Source organism: Ranitomeya variabilis, chromosome 1, assembly GCF_051348905.1.
Source record: "Ranitomeya variabilis isolate aRanVar5 chromosome 1, aRanVar5.hap1, whole genome shotgun sequence".
NCBI classification, from domain to species: domain Eukaryota; kingdom Metazoa; phylum Chordata; class Amphibia; order Anura; family Dendrobatidae; genus Ranitomeya; species Ranitomeya variabilis.
Window position 1 is genome coordinate 266733814 of NC_135232.1, and position 17435 is coordinate 266751248.

Sequence of the window (17435 nt, forward strand, 5' to 3'; positions counted from 1 at the left end):
ACAACATCATGCAAATTATGCAGAACAAGAAAGCGAATCACCTCCTGATGAACAGGAGTCATGCACATGGTCACTTGCGTCCAGTACTGAGGTTTATTCATAGCCAATGGTGTAGCATCAATACCCCTTAGTGGAATAGGGAATTTTATAGGCTCCAAAACAAAACCACAACGCCGGGCAAATGACAAATCCATCAGGCTCAGGGCAGCACCTGAATCTACAAACACCATAACCGGGTAAGATGACAGGGAACAAATCAGGGTAACAGACAAAATGAACTTAGGCTGTAAAGTACCGATGGTGACAGATTTATCAATCTTTTTTGTGCGCTTAGAGCATGCTGAGATAACATGAGCTGAGTCACCACAGTAAAAGCACAACCCATTTTGCCATCTATAATTTTGCCGTTCACTTCTGGTCAGAATTCTATCACATTGCATAGACTCAGGTGTCTGTTCAGAAGACACCGCCAAATGGTGCGTAGGTTTGCGCTCCCGCAAACGCTGATCAATCTGAATGGCCAGAGTCATTGACTCATTCAGACCTGCAGGCGTAGGGAACCCCACCATGACATTCTTAATGGCTTCAGAAAGACCCTTTCTGAAATTTGCAGCCAGGGCACACTCATTCCATTGAGTAAGCACCGACCATTTCCGAAATTTCTGGCAATACACCTCTGCTTCATCTTGCCCCTGAGAGAGGGCCAACAAAGCTTTTTCAGCCTGGTCCTCAAGGTTAGGTTCCTCATAGAGCAATCCAAGGGCCAGAAAAAACGCATCCACACTGAGCAATGCAGGATCCCCTGGCGCCAATGCGAAGGCCCAATCTTGAGGGTCGCCACGCAAGAAAGAAATAATAATCTTAACTTGCTGAACGGAATCACCAGAGGAACGAGGTTTCAAAGAAAGAAACAATTTGCAATTGTTCTTAAAATTCAGGAACCTAGATCTATCTCCAGAAAACAACTCCGGAATAGGTATTCTAGGCTCTGACATAGGACTGTGAACAACAAAATCCTGAATACTTTGTACCCTTGCAGCAAGATGATCTACACTGGAGGCCAAACTCTGGATATCCATGTCAGCAGCTGAACTCAGAGCCACACCAAGATTAAGAGGAGGAGAGAAGCTAGACACACAGCAGCTAGACACACGGCAGCAAAAAAAAAAAAAAAAAAAAAATTCCTCAAGGCTTCTCTTCTCCTGCTTCTGCCATGCAATTAACACTTTATGGCCGGCTGTACTGTTGTGATCCTAGTGGCAAGGATCACAAGTTTGACTAGCTAAGTAACTAAACCGACGACCAGCTCTGGGGAAGTGGTATCTGGATTGACCGCAACCTGATCCTATCCGCAAACAACTATAGGCAGCCGTGGAACGTTACCTGGAAATCCTAGACGTCTCTTCACAGCCTGAGAAACTACCTATTCCTAGAGGGAAAGTTAAGTCCTTACTTGCCTCAGAGAAATGACCCCAAAGATATAGAAAAGCCCCCCACAAATATTAACGGTGAGTTAAGGGGAAAGCACAAACGCAGAGATGAAATAGATTTAGCAAATGAGGCCCGCTAACACTAGATAGCAGAAAATAGGAAGGGAGCTGTGCGGTCAATAGAAAACCCTAAGCAAAATATCCACGCAGAGATTGCTCGAGCCCCCGCACCAACTAACGGTGCGGGGGAAGCAACTCCGTACCCCAGACCTTACCAGCAGCAAAAACTCACATATTAGCAAGCTGGACTAAACTCATCATACACTGAAATCATATTGCAGACTGATGAGCAAAAAATAATCAAACAGAAACTTAGCTTCTCCAGAAGAGACTGAAAACGAAGATAATCAGGGGAGATCAGAATAGCACTGAATACATCGACAGCCGGCAACAAGTGGAGGTGAAGCAGAGCTAAATAGGAAACTCCCTAGTGCATAACGAGGCAGCTGATCCAGCCACAGATCCGCAGGATAACAAACAAAGCCACCAGGGGGAGCCCAAAAACAAAACTCACACAATACCACCTGTGACCACAAGAGGGAGCCCGAAAACAGAGTTCACAACAGTTTGCCTCTTCACTGTTCATTTGATGTCTCTTTCCTAAATATCACTATGCAATTTCTTAAATAGCACTATGCACTTTGTTATTGTGTGCATACTAGGCTTCTAAGCCAGATTAAGTAATGACTTTGTTAATATGAAGCATATGGGTGCTGCAATATGGCATTTTTTCTTAACATTGATCTGCCTTTATTTCTTTAATTGCTGTGCATGAATTAAGGACTATCATATAGCGCTATTGTAGAAAAAAAAATTGGTTGTACTAATTTTATTAGGGTGTATATACGGTGTGTTGACCTACGGGTTTTGGATGTAAACAAGAAAAATATGTACACTTAGGAGAGTAAACATACCTGCGGGTGGTGTCTTTTTATTTTTATTTTTTCACCATGTGTTTTTTAATGGAATTTTTTAAAAAATGTTTTCTCAATAAAGTTCATTATTTAATATTTATGGCAACGATTTCCATTTCTAAGTAGGTTGAGTAATTGATTTGGAAGTACCAATTATTTAGGCCTTTATTTGTAGGGTTTATAAAGTATGTCACAACCTGCCGGCCGGGGAATTGGCTCCATTGCCCATTCCAGAAATACCATGGACTCATCTGTCCATATATTTCATCATGGATATGTCTCTGTCTGGTGGGAAAACAGTTATTTGTGTGGTGGTTGACCGATTCAGCAAGCAGGTTCATTTTATTCCTTTGTCAGGTGGATTAATAATCCCAACTGAAGTATATATTATGTTATTTCCATTTCAAACAATAAAAAATACACGTTTAGTATCGCTGAATTCAGAAATGTCTGATGTATTAAAATACAAAGTAAATTAATCTGATCGGTAAACAGAGTAACGAGACAAAAAATCAAAACACCAGAATTACGTTGTTTTGGTTGCCGCAACATTGCAACAAAAAGCAATAACAGGCAATCAAAACATCGTATCTACCCTAAAATGGTAGCAATAAAAATGTCAGCTTGGCCTGCCAAAAAGTAAGCCCTCACCCAGTCCCAGATCATGAAAAATGGAGATGCTACGGTTCTTGGAAAATGGCAACATTTATTTTTTTCTTACAAACTTTGGATTTTTTTCACCACTTTAAAAAAAAACCTATATGTGTTTGATATCTGCGTACATGTACCTGGAGAATCTTATTGGCAGGTCAGTTTTAGCATTTAGTGAACATGGTAAATAAAAAAAACAATACACAATTGTGGAATTGCACAATTTTTGCAATTTCACCGCACTTGGACTCCCCCCCCCCACCCATTTTCTAGTACACTATATGGTAAAATTGATAGTGTCATTCAAAAGTACAAGTCGGCCCACATAAAAATAATCCCTCATATGGCTATATTGATAGAAAAATAAAATAGTTATGACTCCGGGAAGGAGGGGAGCAAAAAGTGGAAATGCAAAAATGGAAAATCACAAGATAGTGAAGGTGTTAGGCCCGGGTTACACTTGTGAGTGTGATGCGAGAAACTCGCATGAGTCTCTCGCATCAATACCTGCCACTGCCTCCGGCACTCGGGACTGGAGCATTCATTTGCATGCATTTCTATGTAGCCGCATGCTCCGGTCCTGAATGCCGGCGGCATTGCCAGGTATTGATGCGAGTTTCTCGCATTGTCTTGTTGACTCTGAAGCTGTATTGGACCTCTTTGAGAGGGTTAATGTTCGTAGGTTTATTATTTTTTATGTCTGCTAGCCTATAGGCAATTAAAAATTATATCTGGACAACCTGTTTGAATAGGTTATCTCAAGTTTGAAGCTATTCCCTATCCTTCTGATAGGAATGAGTTTCCAATTGCTGGAGATATAACTGCTGTGACCTCCACCAAACCCAAGAACAAGGTGTAAATGGAGCTGTGTTCGACCATACGTACTCCATAGCTTTTCAAATAACCCCTTTAAGGTGGTGATGAGGGACATGACCAAGTAAAGAAAAATTTGATGAACCATGTGCAGCGCCCCAGAGTCCTGGTCGTTGCAGTACTGTGGCTCCGCCGCTAAGGGGGGCTATGGTATGTCTGATGGCACTGAAGGAGTTCATCTGACCAGGTATCACATACACCAATACATTTCACAGTCGGGCCTCCAGGGGGAGCTAAGGGTGCTATTTATTAGGCCACTCCTCACCACTGTGGGTAAAACTGGGGGTCAGGCAGGAAGTTAAGAAGAAAGCTGACTGGGTTGGACCAGGCAACACCTTGTGGCAGAGGGTGTTGTGGGGGAAGATTCGGTAGGGTCCCTGTCAGGTTTGGGACCCTGACAGAGGCCTGGCTACAAGAAAGAACGTCACGGGACCGTGCCTGCTCAGCATAGCGGCGGTGCCCTAAGGAAGGATTAGAAGCGAGATATATTGTGCTGAGGGAGAAACGAGATCAAAGCAAGAGGAGAAATACCAGTAGGAGTCATGCTGTAAGACCGAGGCAACATCCTACTGAGGCGCACAACCGGCGGCCGGAACGCCGAGGAAGTATTTATATATCTAGCTCCAAGCAATACTTCAAACCAACGGCAGGACAGTCAGTCTAAGGCGGGCTGTCTCACATACATCACCTATGAAGACATGGGGGGCGCACTAGGAGAGGGGCGACTCTAGGGTCCCGGAAGAGCTCCGAGCCTACTCGTCATACGGGTGCCGTCCTAACCAGAACATCAGGGAGGGACGGAGGAGAAGAACATCATCCGAACGAGTTGTGAGGGAACATCAGAAACAGACACAACAGTTGTGGGGTACTATCCCGGGGTGCTCAGCAGGGAAGGACCACAACACATAGCGCTAGCAGGAAGGCACAGATTTCCACCTGCAAAGAGAACTCTGGAGGTGCCATTGGACCGGCCGGACTTGCGCAGCCTGGTGGACCGCATTCCGGACTGAGGACCCAGAGATCTTCAGTAAAGAGGTAAAGAGACTGCAACCTGGTGTCCTCATTATTTACTGCACCGCACCACCACCACCACTACCATCATCTACATCTATCAATTACTTGAAGACACAAAAGAGCACAGTGAGGTCAAAAATACTCTGTTGTAAAAAAAATCACAGTAATCAGCAAGTGCTAGTCAAAAGATGTAAAGAAAACAGGGTATTTAGTTGATACATTTTTTTGCAAAAAAATGTATACTAAGCTGCTTCACCAAATCGTCAAGGTATACCCTTATAGAGCAGTCCTAACTAATGTATAGAATCCCTATCTGATGTATTTAAAACCTGATCATCTGTATAGTACCTGTATAAGCAGGGTTCAGAGAAGGACTATCCATGTGGACATGCAGGATGGAACAGCTTAAATGCAAATGACCCGCAGAGGAGTGGTGGACTCCCCAGTCTTGTAGAAACAAGAGAACAATTATAGAACCAGAAACACATGGGCCACTTGCACATTGAACAAGTCTGTAGGAACCTGTTCACACCATCAGAAAACTTGAAGACACAAAAGAGCACAGTGAGGTCAAAAATACTCTGTTGTAAAAAAAAATCACAGTAATCAGCAAGTGCTAGTCAAAAGATGTAAAGAAAACAGGGTATTTAGTTGATACGTTTTTTTGCAAAAAAATGTATACTAAGCTGCTCCACCAAATCGTCAAGGTATACCCTTATAGAGCAGTCCTAACTAATGTATAGAATCCCTATCTGATGTATTTAAAACCTGATCATCTGTATAGTACCTGTATAAGCAGGGTTCAGAGAAGGACTATCCATGTGGACATGCAGGATGGAACAGCTTAAATGCAAATGACCCACAGAGGAGTGGTGGACTCCCCAGTCTTGTAGAAACAAGAGAACAATTATAGAACCAGAAACACATGGGCCACTTGCACATTGAACAAGTCTGTAGGAACCTGTTCACACCATCAGAAAACTTGAAGACACAAAAGAGCACAGTGAGGTCAAAAATACTCTGTTGTAAAAAAAATCACAGTAATCAGCAAGTGCTAGTCAAAAGATGTAAAGAAAACAGGGTATTTAGTTGATACGTTTTTTTGCAAAAAAATGTATACTAAGCTGCTCCACCAAATCGTCAAGGTATACCCTTATAGAGCAGTCCTAACTAATGTATAGAATCCCTATCTGATGTATTTAAAACCTGATCATCTGTATAGTACCTGTATAAGCAGGGTTCAGAGAAGGACTATCCATGTGGACATGCAGGATGGAACAGCTTAAATGCAAATGACCCACAGAGGAGTGGTGGACTCCCCAGTCTTGTAGAAACAAGAGAACAATTATAGAACCAGAAACACATGGGCCACTTGCACATTGAACAATATATATACAGGTACTATACAGATGATCAGGTTTTAAATACATCAGATAGGGATTCTATACATTAGTTAGGACTGCTCTATAAGGGTATACCTTGACGATTTGGTGGAGCAGCTTAGTATACATTTTTTTGCAAAAAAACGTATCAACTAAATACCCTGTTTTCTTTACATCTTTTGACTAGCACTTGCTGATTACTGTGATTTTTTTTTTACAACAGAGTATTTTTGACCTCACTGTGCTCTTTTGTGTCTTCAAGTTTTCTGGTGGTGTGAACAGGTTCCTACAGACTTGTTCAATGTCCAAGTGGCCCATGTGTTTCTGGATCTATCAATTACTGTACGCCCCTCGGCAGGGTCACGGACCGGGCCTAGCCACCGTGACAACCCCAGAGCAGAGACTCAGAGGCCCGGTACCGGGTACCCCTCGGCCCTGCGGCAGTGGGGGCGCTGCACATGCATTACACCTTGATGGGGGAGGTTGTTATAGTTTGTGGGCTGGTGGGGCTTGTGTGCCATAGCTGACAAAAACGAAGACAAATCTGCATGAAAAAACGCATGAAAATCTGCATAAAAAACGTGCGGATTTTTAACTGCATTTTCTGCCAAGAGATGCAGAATCTGTGCAGAAAATCTGTGCACATACCCTAATTTGTTCATAAACGTGTTGAGTAAGCAAACATCACAGGTAGCATCATGTATGGAAATATAACACAGAATGTAAACTGTTATGTCTTCAGGATATAAAGCAAAGAGGAAGTATAAGTGTCTGTGTTCTGTATTTTCTGCACCACTGTGCATTGAGTACCTGACCAGACAGCACAGTAATAATCCCCAGTGTCTCCGATTTCCACTTTGGAGACGGAGAGAACAGCTGATCCTCCTGTTATGGATCCAGTAAATCGATCTGATGTCCATGAAGGTCTATAATTCTGATTACTAGCACCGCTACTGCCAATCACCAGTTTAGGGACACTTCCGAGGATCTGATATATCCAATTTGGAACATTGCCTCCACCTACATTGCCGGTACTCAGGCTACAAGTAAGACGGACGCTCCCACCTGGAGACACAGATATTGGACCATCCTGGATCACAGTAAACTGTGCTGAGGAATCTGCAATAAAGAAAGACAAAGAAATGAGGCAGTTTACAGGAAAATACAAATATTAAATGTAGAATATTTCTGCTAACTTACATGTTAGATAAACTGTAAGAAGGAAGAGAACAGCCCAGTGCATGATAAAGCTGAATAGTGGGAAACTTAGTGAAAATGATTGAACAGTCCCAGATCATCAATCATAAATATGCACAGAATGCAAATCAGAGTAACTTTCATTGGTTTGTGTCATATCTCCTCCCATCAGAGTCATTTTTACTGTCACTGGGTAAAAACAGAAACACAAAACCACAAAACAGGATATTCCGCATTCACAAGCTTATATATTTTGGAATGTAGTGAAAAGATTTATTGTATTAAAGTGTCTGTGTCACAACAGGAAAAATTGTGAACATATTATAGGAGTTAGTTGGATGAGGGTCTGACAGCATAGGAGCTTTTTCTTGAGAAACGTGCTCTTATTTTAACCCCTTAGTGACCAAAGAAAGGGTTGTGGCTCTCCCTTTTTGAGCAGGCATTTTGTCTATACAGCTTTCCACTGGCAGATGTCTGAATAGTTGGGTCTGAGTTCTGCTCTGCCTTCATCTATATAAAGGTGTATTGACACATAGAGAGGATTGATACTAGAAATAAGACTGTCCAGGTGGGATGACTTACGCTTTTTTTGGTCAAAATAGTGTCAACTAAGTATCCTATGTTATTTACATGTACTACTACTATTTATTTATTTATTTATTTACTTACTGCAGGGTTTTACCTCATTTAGATTTTAACTTAGGTTTTACCCTTGATGACCAAGCCAAATTATTCAAATAAAATGTGTCATTTCATGTGTTAACTCTGGAATGTTTTAACATATCCCATGCAAATTGCCTCTTCTGAGAAAAAGAGGACTTAAACTCTATAGCGCCACCTGTTGGAAGTAGCGATCCTACAAGTAACAATCAACCCTTTAACGAGTCGTACAATATGACTTAGGGTCCCTTTCCACTTGCGAGGAAAACGGATGCGTGCAATCCGATTAAAAATCGGATTGCACTCTGACCAATGTTATTTAATAGGTGGCTTTTCATTTGCGATTTTTTTCTCAGCCGAAATCGGACTGAGAAAAATCTGGATCGGCTGAGAAAAAAATCGCAGCATGCTGCGTATTGCTGCGATTCTCGGACGAGACTCGCCAATGCAAGTCAATGGGTGCGAGAAAAAAATCGCACAGCACTCGCACCATGCGAGTTCTGTCCGATTATTACGCACCAGTGTCCTTTGAAAAGCCGGTAATTCAGCGCGGTGTACAGTAAAATCACACTGACAGGTTAGAATAGAGTAGATATATACACATAGAATAGGTATATATACATATATATGTCAGTGAGACACCTATATATGTATATTTATATTTAATGCAGCGCTAGATAGCATAAAAGCCCCTAATTCAATTGCCGGCTTTTTCCTTCTCCTTCACAAACCCGACATGATATGAGACATGGTTTACATACAGTAAACCATCTCATATCCCTTTTTTTATTACATATTCCTCTTCACTAATGTAACAAGTGTCTGTGTGCACAATTTGGGGGCTCTAGCTGTTAAATTAAAGGGTTAAATTGCGGAAAAAATTGGCGTGGGCTCCCGCGCAATTTTCTCCGCCAGAGTGGTAAAGCCAGTGACTGAGGGCAGATATTAATAGCCAGGAGAGGGTCCATGGTTATTGGCCCCCCCGTGGCTAAAAACATCTGCCCCCAGCCACCCCAGAAAAGGCACATCTGGAAGATGCGCCTATTCTGGCACTTGGCCACTCTCTTCCCACTCCCTGTAGCGGTGGGATATGGGGTAATGAAGGGTTAATGCCACCTTGCTATTGGAAGGTGACATTAAGCCAGATTAATAATGGAGAGGCGTCAATTATGTCACATATCCATTATTAATCCAATTGTTGGAAAGGGTTAAAAAACACACACACACATGATTTAAAAGTATTTTAATGAAATAAACACAGCGATTGTTGTAATAATTTATTGTTCTCGCAATCCATCAGGAACACCCTCGCTTGGAAAAAATAATAAACGCACAAGATACATACCTTCTGGTGAACCGTCTCGTCCCACGAAGTAATCCATCTGAAGGGGTTAACTAATATTACAGGCAGGAGCCCTGCAAATGCAGCTGTGCTCCGTGCTTGTAATTCCCCGGCGAATGAATGAAATGTAGGTCATTGACCTACATTTCCTTCAGTCGCGGTGATGCGCCCCCTGGTGGATGTCCTCATATGACCTGGAGCGTGGGAAAAAGTTCCCAGGCTGCAGTTCATGAGAACATCCAGCAGGGGCGCATCACCGCGACTGAAGGAAATGTAGGTCAATGACCTACATTTCATTCATTCGCTGGGGAATTACAAGCACGGAGCACAGCTGCATTTGCAGGGCTCCTGCCTGTAATATTAGTTAACCCCTTCAGATGGATTACTTCGTGGGAGGAGACGGTTCACCAGAAGGTATGTATCTTGTGCGTTTATTATTTTTTCCAAGCGAGGGTGTTCCTGATGGATTGCGAGAACAATAAATTATTACAACAATCGCTGTGTTTATTGCATTAAAATACTTTTAAATCATGTGTGTGTGTGTTTTTTAACCCTTTCCAACAATTGGATTAATAATGGATAGGTGTCATAATTGACGCCTCTCCATTATTAATCTGGCTTAATGTCACCTTCCAATAGCAAGGTGGCATTAACCCTTCATTACCCCATATCCCACCGCTACAGGGAGTGGGAAGAGAGTGGCCAAGTGCCAGAATAGGCGCATCTTCCAGATGTGCCTTTTCTGGGGTGGCTGGGGGCAGATGTTTTTAGCCACGGGGGGGCCAATAACCATGGACCCTCTCCTGGCTATTAATATCTGCCCTCAGTCACTGGCTTTACCACTCTGGCGGAGAAAATTGCGCGGGAGCCCACGCCAATTTTTTCCGCCATTTAACCCTTTATTTCAGCAGCTACAGCGGCCAAATTTTGCACATACACACTATTAACATTAGTAGTGTGGAATATGCAAAAAAAATGGGGATATGAGATGGTTTACTGTATGTAAACCATGTCTCATATCATGTCGGGTTTGTGCAGGAGAAGGAAAAAGCCGGCAATTGAATTAGAGGCTTTTAAGCTATCTAGCGCTGCATTAAATATAAATATACATATATAGGTGTCTCACTGACATATATATATGTATATATACCTATTCTATGTGTATATATCTACTCTATTCTAACCTGTCAGTGTGATTTTACTGTACATGGCGCTGAATTGCCGGCTTTTCAAAGGACACTGGTGCGTAAAAATCGGACAGCAATACGGATGTCATACTGATGTCATACGGATGGTGCGATTAAAAAATCGCATGGCACTCGCATGACACTCGCATGAAAATCGCATACGTTCCATCCGTTTTTTCGGTCCAGATTACGGACCGTTTTTTATCTCGCAAGTGGAAAGGGACCCTTAGGATAAAAAACAAATCAGTATCTCAATTCTCAGACACGGTGTTTCGGGCTGTTGGCCCTTGTCAGTGCGAAGCATGCGAACTGATTTGGCTAGGTGAGAGGCTCTGGGCTGGACTAACATATCCCAATGATTCTAAGATACTAGATAGTCATACCACAAAATAGTAAATAAATGTAAATAACATTTACAATGTCTGCTTTACAGTACCATCCTTTTTCTAATATCATTTACGTTGTCAGAATGTTAGAAGTTTAAACGTTTAGCAGCAATTTCTTATTTTTTGTCAAGGAAATTTACAGAGCATATTTTTTAGAGACCAAATGTATACAGTTTTGAAGAGACTTTGACCATTTTAAAAACTGCACCCCTCAAACCTGCTGTCAGAAAGTTTGTTAACCCTTCAGGTGCTTTACAGGAATTAACACAAAGTGGAAGAAATAAAATTAAAATATTTTTTCACTGAAATGTTGCTAACTTCCTAATTGGCAATTATAGTTGGTGGATTTTGAGGACATTACGTAGCTTTGGATTACTGGATTACCACTGCAGCTGCTGAGAATACATAATCACGGGATAGAGATGCTTGTGGGGTAAAAGAGGGAGCCTTCTTCTTCTGTCAATCATCTAGATGCTGCTGTGCTATTGACAGCAGCATCTACCGACTTACATGCCGTGATCTGTGCAAACACTATTTTCATCCATGAGGGGATGTATTTTAGACTCTTATAGTTTATTTTAGGGTGCTTGCTTCATGGGACACCTGCTCTGAAATTACTGGAACACAGTGTAAGGGCTCATTTCCACGTGCGAGACATACATCCGTGTCTCGCAGGTTAAACCCAAGCTCTGGCGCCGGCACTTGGGAGCAGAGCGTGCAGCTCCATGTGTTGCTATGCGGCCGCACGCTCCGCTCTGGAGTGCCGGTGCCAGAGGAGGGTTTTAACCTGCGAGACACGGACGTATGTCTCGCAAGTGGAAATGAGCCCTTAGCTCCGATCACGGGCATTTAACCCCTTTGATGCTGCTGTCAGTCGTGACAGCTGCATAGAGGGGCATCGCACAGTGAGGGGGCTGGCATGCCTTCTCCCTGCCAGTCAGATCCTGATCTGATAACACTATGTAACACAATTTTTGTTCCTGGCTTCCAAGTGTAATATTTCAACTGCTTATGTTTAAAGACTATGGAAAAAACGTCTTCATTCAGCACAAACTCTGATTTTATGACCACAGGGCTGAAAAATGTCATATATATTGTTTCAAAAAAAGGAAATTACACTATAACAAATTTTTATATATTTTTTGTCCCTGGGTCCAAAGTGTGTTTTCCTAACCCATTATGCCTAAAACAAATAGAAAATAGTTTTTCCACAAAAACTTTGCTTCTGTGATCAGGACAATGACATTTTGAAATGTGTCTGTTTTTGGGAAAATTCTCCATTTATATTCAATACTGAGTAGTCTTCATTGTCCTGATCACAGAAGCAAAGTTTTGGTGGAACAACAACTATTTTCTATTTGTTTTAGGCATAACAGGTTAGGAAAACACATTATGGACCCAGCAACAAAAAATAAATACAAATTTGTTACATAGTGTAATCTGCAGTGCAGAGTGTTAGATCAGCGATCTGATGTAATACAGTGATGTCCCATCCTGGGACTATGTAAAAAAAAGTTAAAAAAAAATATATTTCAAAGTGTAAAAATATTTTTTACAAAACCCTTAAATAAAGAAAAAAAAGAAATATTTTTCCAATAAATACATTTAGTTATGTGAATTTAAAAAATAAATAAAAGTACACATATTTGGTATCATCGTGTCCGTAACGACCCGCTCTATAAAAGTGTCCCACTAGTTAACCCATTCAGTGAAGACCGTAAAGAAAAATAAGTAATAGATGAGTCAAAAAACAATGCTTTATCATCATACCACCGAACAAAAAGTGCAATAAAACTCGATCAAAAAGATGGATATAAATAAAAATGGTACCGCTGAAAACTTGATCTTGTCCCACAAAAAACAAGCTGCCATACAGCACCATCAGCAGAAAAATAAAAAAGTTATAGCTCTCAGAATAAAGCGACGCAAAAAAAAAAAATTTTTCTATATAATAGTTTTTATTGCGCCAAAACATTAAAAAAAATAAATTGGGCATCACTGTAATCATACTGAACCAAAGAATAAAGCTGTCTTACCAATTTTACCACACGTGGAACGGTATAAAAAAAAAAAGCAATTCCTGAATTTCTGATTTTTGTTCATTCTGTCTCCTAAAAATCAGAATAGAAAGCAATCAAAAAATGTCATGTGCCCGAAAATGGTGCCAATAAAAATGTCAGCTCTTCCTGCAAAAAACAAGCCCTCACATGACTCTGTTGGCCGAAATATATGGTGATTTTTTTTTTAGTGTGAGACAGCAGCCAAACATAAAAACCAGCTATAAATCTGGTATCGCTGTAATCGCACCGAAGAATAATGTTGCCTAATCACTTATGCCACATGAGGAACGGCATTAAAAATAAAACCAATTCTTCATATGCTGTTGATTTTTTCATTCTACCTCACAAAGATCGCAGTAAGGCTCGGCGAACTTTTATCCTGCGCTCTGCACTGAGTGCTTACACCGAGGTTTCCATGTAAATCTTTGAAATACGTGATTCAGACGGAACCTCTGGCGGAAGATTCCCTATAATGAGGCAGATGGAGACACTGTGGACGCCATCTAACCTGTGATCCAGCTGTGTCAATCTTTTTAAGATTGCAGCATAAAAGTGATGTCGGCCAGAGTTTTGTGCACTTCTGAAAAGAAGGACACCACTGAACAGAGGCCAGACGGAGTCCAGAGTAACTCTGCTGCCTTATTATACTGAATGGCTCCCTCAGGAGTTTCATCTGAATCACGTCACTCAGAGATTTAGATGGAAGCCCCAAAGTAAGTGCTCAGCGTAGAGCACCGGATAAATGTGATCCAAAATGATAGGTAAAATTTTTCCAATAAAACCTTCAACTCAATCCACAAAAAAGCAAGTCCCCACTTAGATCTCTCATCTGTAAACAGAAATATAGGGGTCTTCCACGTTACTGGTAGCACAAATGCTCTGGAAAAGCTAAATGGCTCCTCGCTCCCCAATAGAAATTCAGCAAATTCTCGCCTCCCAAATCCAAATGCCCCCCCTCCCTTCTGAGCCCCAGTGTGCCTAAACCACATTTCACACACACATGTTTGGCATTTCTGCAGTGATGAGAGCCCGCCTAATTTACAAGTGCATATCTCCAGAAGCATGAGCTGGGAATAATGTACTGATGACTGCAATGTACTGGTCACTACAGCGTACTGGTCACTGCAACAGCAGTTTGCAATTTTTCTGCAATTACCTGTTTCTGGAAAACACCCATGGAGTCAAAATTGTCACTACATCTGTAGATAAATTCTCAAAGGGTTATAATTTCCAAAGTGGGGTCACCTGAAGGGTGATTCTGTCTCGTCTCGTACTTAGGGGCTCTTGATATGGAATCCAAAATACTATTCCTGGAAAATCTGCACTCCAGGATGCAAATAGCGCTCGTCCCTCCCGAGTCTCTCCATATGGCAAAGTAATACTGAGCAGCCACTTATGGGGTATATCGACATTCAGCAGAAACTGTGGGACAAATTCTGGTGCCATTTTTATCCATTTCCCAGTGTGAAAATGTAAAACTTGAGGCTAACACACAATCTTGGTGGTAAAAAAGTACATTATTTTTTCTTCACTGCCCGATGGTATAAAAGTCTGTGACACAGCTATGGTGTCAATATCATCACTGCACCCCTAGATGAATTCACTGAGAGGTTTAATTGGTAAAATGGGATCACTTATAGGGGGTTCTGCTGTTCTGGCACCTCAGGGTCTCTGCCAATGTAACATGGCACCCTCATGTGCAGCAAAATCTACACTGTAATGTGGCACTACCTCCCTTCTGAGCTTTGCACTGTGCCTCAAAAGTAGTTTTCGATAACATATGGGGTATCGGTGAACTCAGGAGAAATTGCAAAACAAACTTTTGGGTCCATTTTCTCCTTTTGCTCTTGTGAAAATACAAAATTTGTAGCTAAAAAAGATTTTTGTGGGAAAAATTTGATTTTTTTTTTCACTGCTTAACGTTATAAACTACTGTAAAGCACCTGGGGGATCAAGGTACTCAATACACATCTAGATATGATCCCAAAGGGGTCTAGTTTTCACAATGGTCTCATTTGTGGGGGGGGTTCCATTTTTTAGGCACATCAGGAGCTCTTCAAACGTGACATGGCGTCCGCTAATTATTCCATCAAATTTTGCATTCAAAAAGTCAAATGTCACTCCTTCCCTTCCAAGCCCTGCCATGAGAACAAACAGTAGTATTCCCGCACATATTGAGTATTGACTTACTCAGGAGAAATTGCACAGCAAATTGTATGTAGCAATTTCTCCTGTTAACCTTTTAAAAATCCAAAATATGGTGCTAAAAATGATTTGGGAAAAATGTGATTGTAATACAACTGCAAGGCAGTTGCACGCAACCGCCACCAGGGGGTGCATGTAAGGGGGAACAGGTAGTACTCACCGTGAAGCACCACAGTGCAAGGTGCAGAGCACCACTAGGAGACAGCAGAGTAATCAGACAGGCCGGTCAGCAACAAACAGGAAGACGAAGTACCAGAGGTCACAGCATTGCGTGTAATCAGAGACAAGCCAGAAATCGGTACCACATGGGAGCGCAGGACCCAAAATGTGAGACAGAAGACGTAGTCAAGGTACGAGCCAAAGAGTCAAAGCCAGATGGGAAACATAGTAACAGAGACGGAAAGCAGGAGGCAGGGTTCAGAATTCAAGCCGAGTCATACACTGAAGGAACCACCAAACACACACTAAGTCAGGGATAGGGAACGGGTCAGGCAGAAATACGGGTAGTCAGAGGCTGAAGGATAACTAGGGTATAGGGGTCAGCTGCTCAAGCCAGAGACTGGAACTATCACTGACAAATGCTACCAGAAATGGCACCAATAAATAGCCACCCATGAACCAAAGAGAGATAGGAAAGGTTAACCCCACAACAACCAGGATGGGCAAAGAAGAAGAAGCAAACCCCGACCTGGATCATGACAGTGATATTTTCATTTCCACGACTCTACGTTAGAAACGTCTGTGAAGCACCTGTGGGTTTAAGGTGCTCAATACACATCTAGATTAGTTCCATAAGGGGTCTAATTTCCAAAATGGTGTCAATTGTGGGGGGGTTTCCACTGTTTAGGCACATCAGGGGCTCTTCAAACGCGACATGGCGTCCGCTAATTTTTCCAGCAAATTTTGCATTTTAAAAGTCAAATGACGCTCCTCTTCCAAGCTTTGCCGTTCACCCAGACAGTTGTTTTCCTCCACATATTGGGTATCGGTGTACTCAGGAGAAATTGCACAACAAATCATATCTACCAATTTCTCCTGTTACCTTTATGAAAGTGCAAAATTTGGAACTAAAAATGATTTATCTGGGAAAAATGTGATTTTTTTTTTTATTTTCACTGCTCAAGGTTATAAACTTCTGTAAAGCAAGAGTGGGCTTAAGGTGCTCAATACACATCTAGATAAGTTCCCTAAGGGGCCTAGTTTCCAAAATGGTGTCACTTGTGGGGGGGTTTCCACTGTTTAGGCACATCAAGGGCTTTCCAAACGCTACTTGGCAACCGCTAATTATTCCAGCATATTTTACATTCAAAAAGTCAATGGGGTCCCTTAAAGATAGGTTTTTTTTTTCAAATTTTGTTGTAAAAATGAGAAATCGCTGGTCAACTTTTAACCCTTATAACTTCCTAACAAAAAAATATTTTTCCAAAATTATGCTGGTGTAAAGTAGACATATGGGAAATGTTATCTATTAGCTATTTTGTGTGATTTGACTCTCTGATTTAAGGGCTTGAAAATTTAAAATTTTGAAAATTGCGTACTTTTCAAATTTTCATCAAATTTCCATTTTTTTCACAAATAAACACAAGTCATATGAAAGAAATTTTACCATTATAATAAAGTACAATATGTCACGAGAAAACATTCTTAGAATCACCAAGCATTCCAGAGATATGACCTCATAAAGTAATAATGGTCAGAATTGTAAAAATTGGGGTGAAGGGGTTAGTGCACACCTGAAACACACTGCTTCTTTGTGTAGCATCATTGGAAAAGTCTCAAGAAATCAGCCAAGATATCAGGAAGAGAAATGTGGACTTGCACAAGTCTGTCACATCCTTGGGTACAATTTCAAGATACCTGAAGGTGCCTCGTTCATCTGTACAAACAATCATATGCAAGTCCAAACAAGATGGGAATGTCCAGCCATCATACCGCTCAGGAAGGAGATTGGTTCTGTGTCCCAGAGATGAACGTGCTTTGGTTCGACATGTGCATATCAATCCATAAAAACATTAAAAAGCCAGGTTAATGCTTGCCAATGCACACAGAAACAAAGACCTTAATTTTTGGAGAC

The 17435-nt window shown here is 41.5% G+C and overlaps 2 protein-coding genes across 2 annotated transcripts in view; both read right to left on the bottom strand.

The window, feature by feature from the left end:
* The window catches only part of LOC143793913 (uncharacterized), a 45176-nt gene extending 37598 nt beyond the window's left edge, over positions 1-7578 (bottom strand). The window contains exons 1-2 of the mRNA XM_077280848.1: positions 7525-7578; positions 7135-7443 (exon numbers count right to left, since the gene is read on the bottom strand). Of these exons, the coding sequence (XP_077136963.1) occupies positions 7135-7443; positions 7525-7567 (352 nt within the window). The 5' untranslated portion in view covers positions 7568-7578. The remainder of the gene's footprint in view (positions 1-7134; positions 7444-7524) is intronic.
* The window catches only part of LOC143814408 (immunoglobulin lambda-1 light chain-like), a 944139-nt gene that overhangs the window by 697840 nt on the left and 228864 nt on the right, over positions 1-17435 (bottom strand). The gene's annotated exons all lie outside the window — the stretch shown is intronic.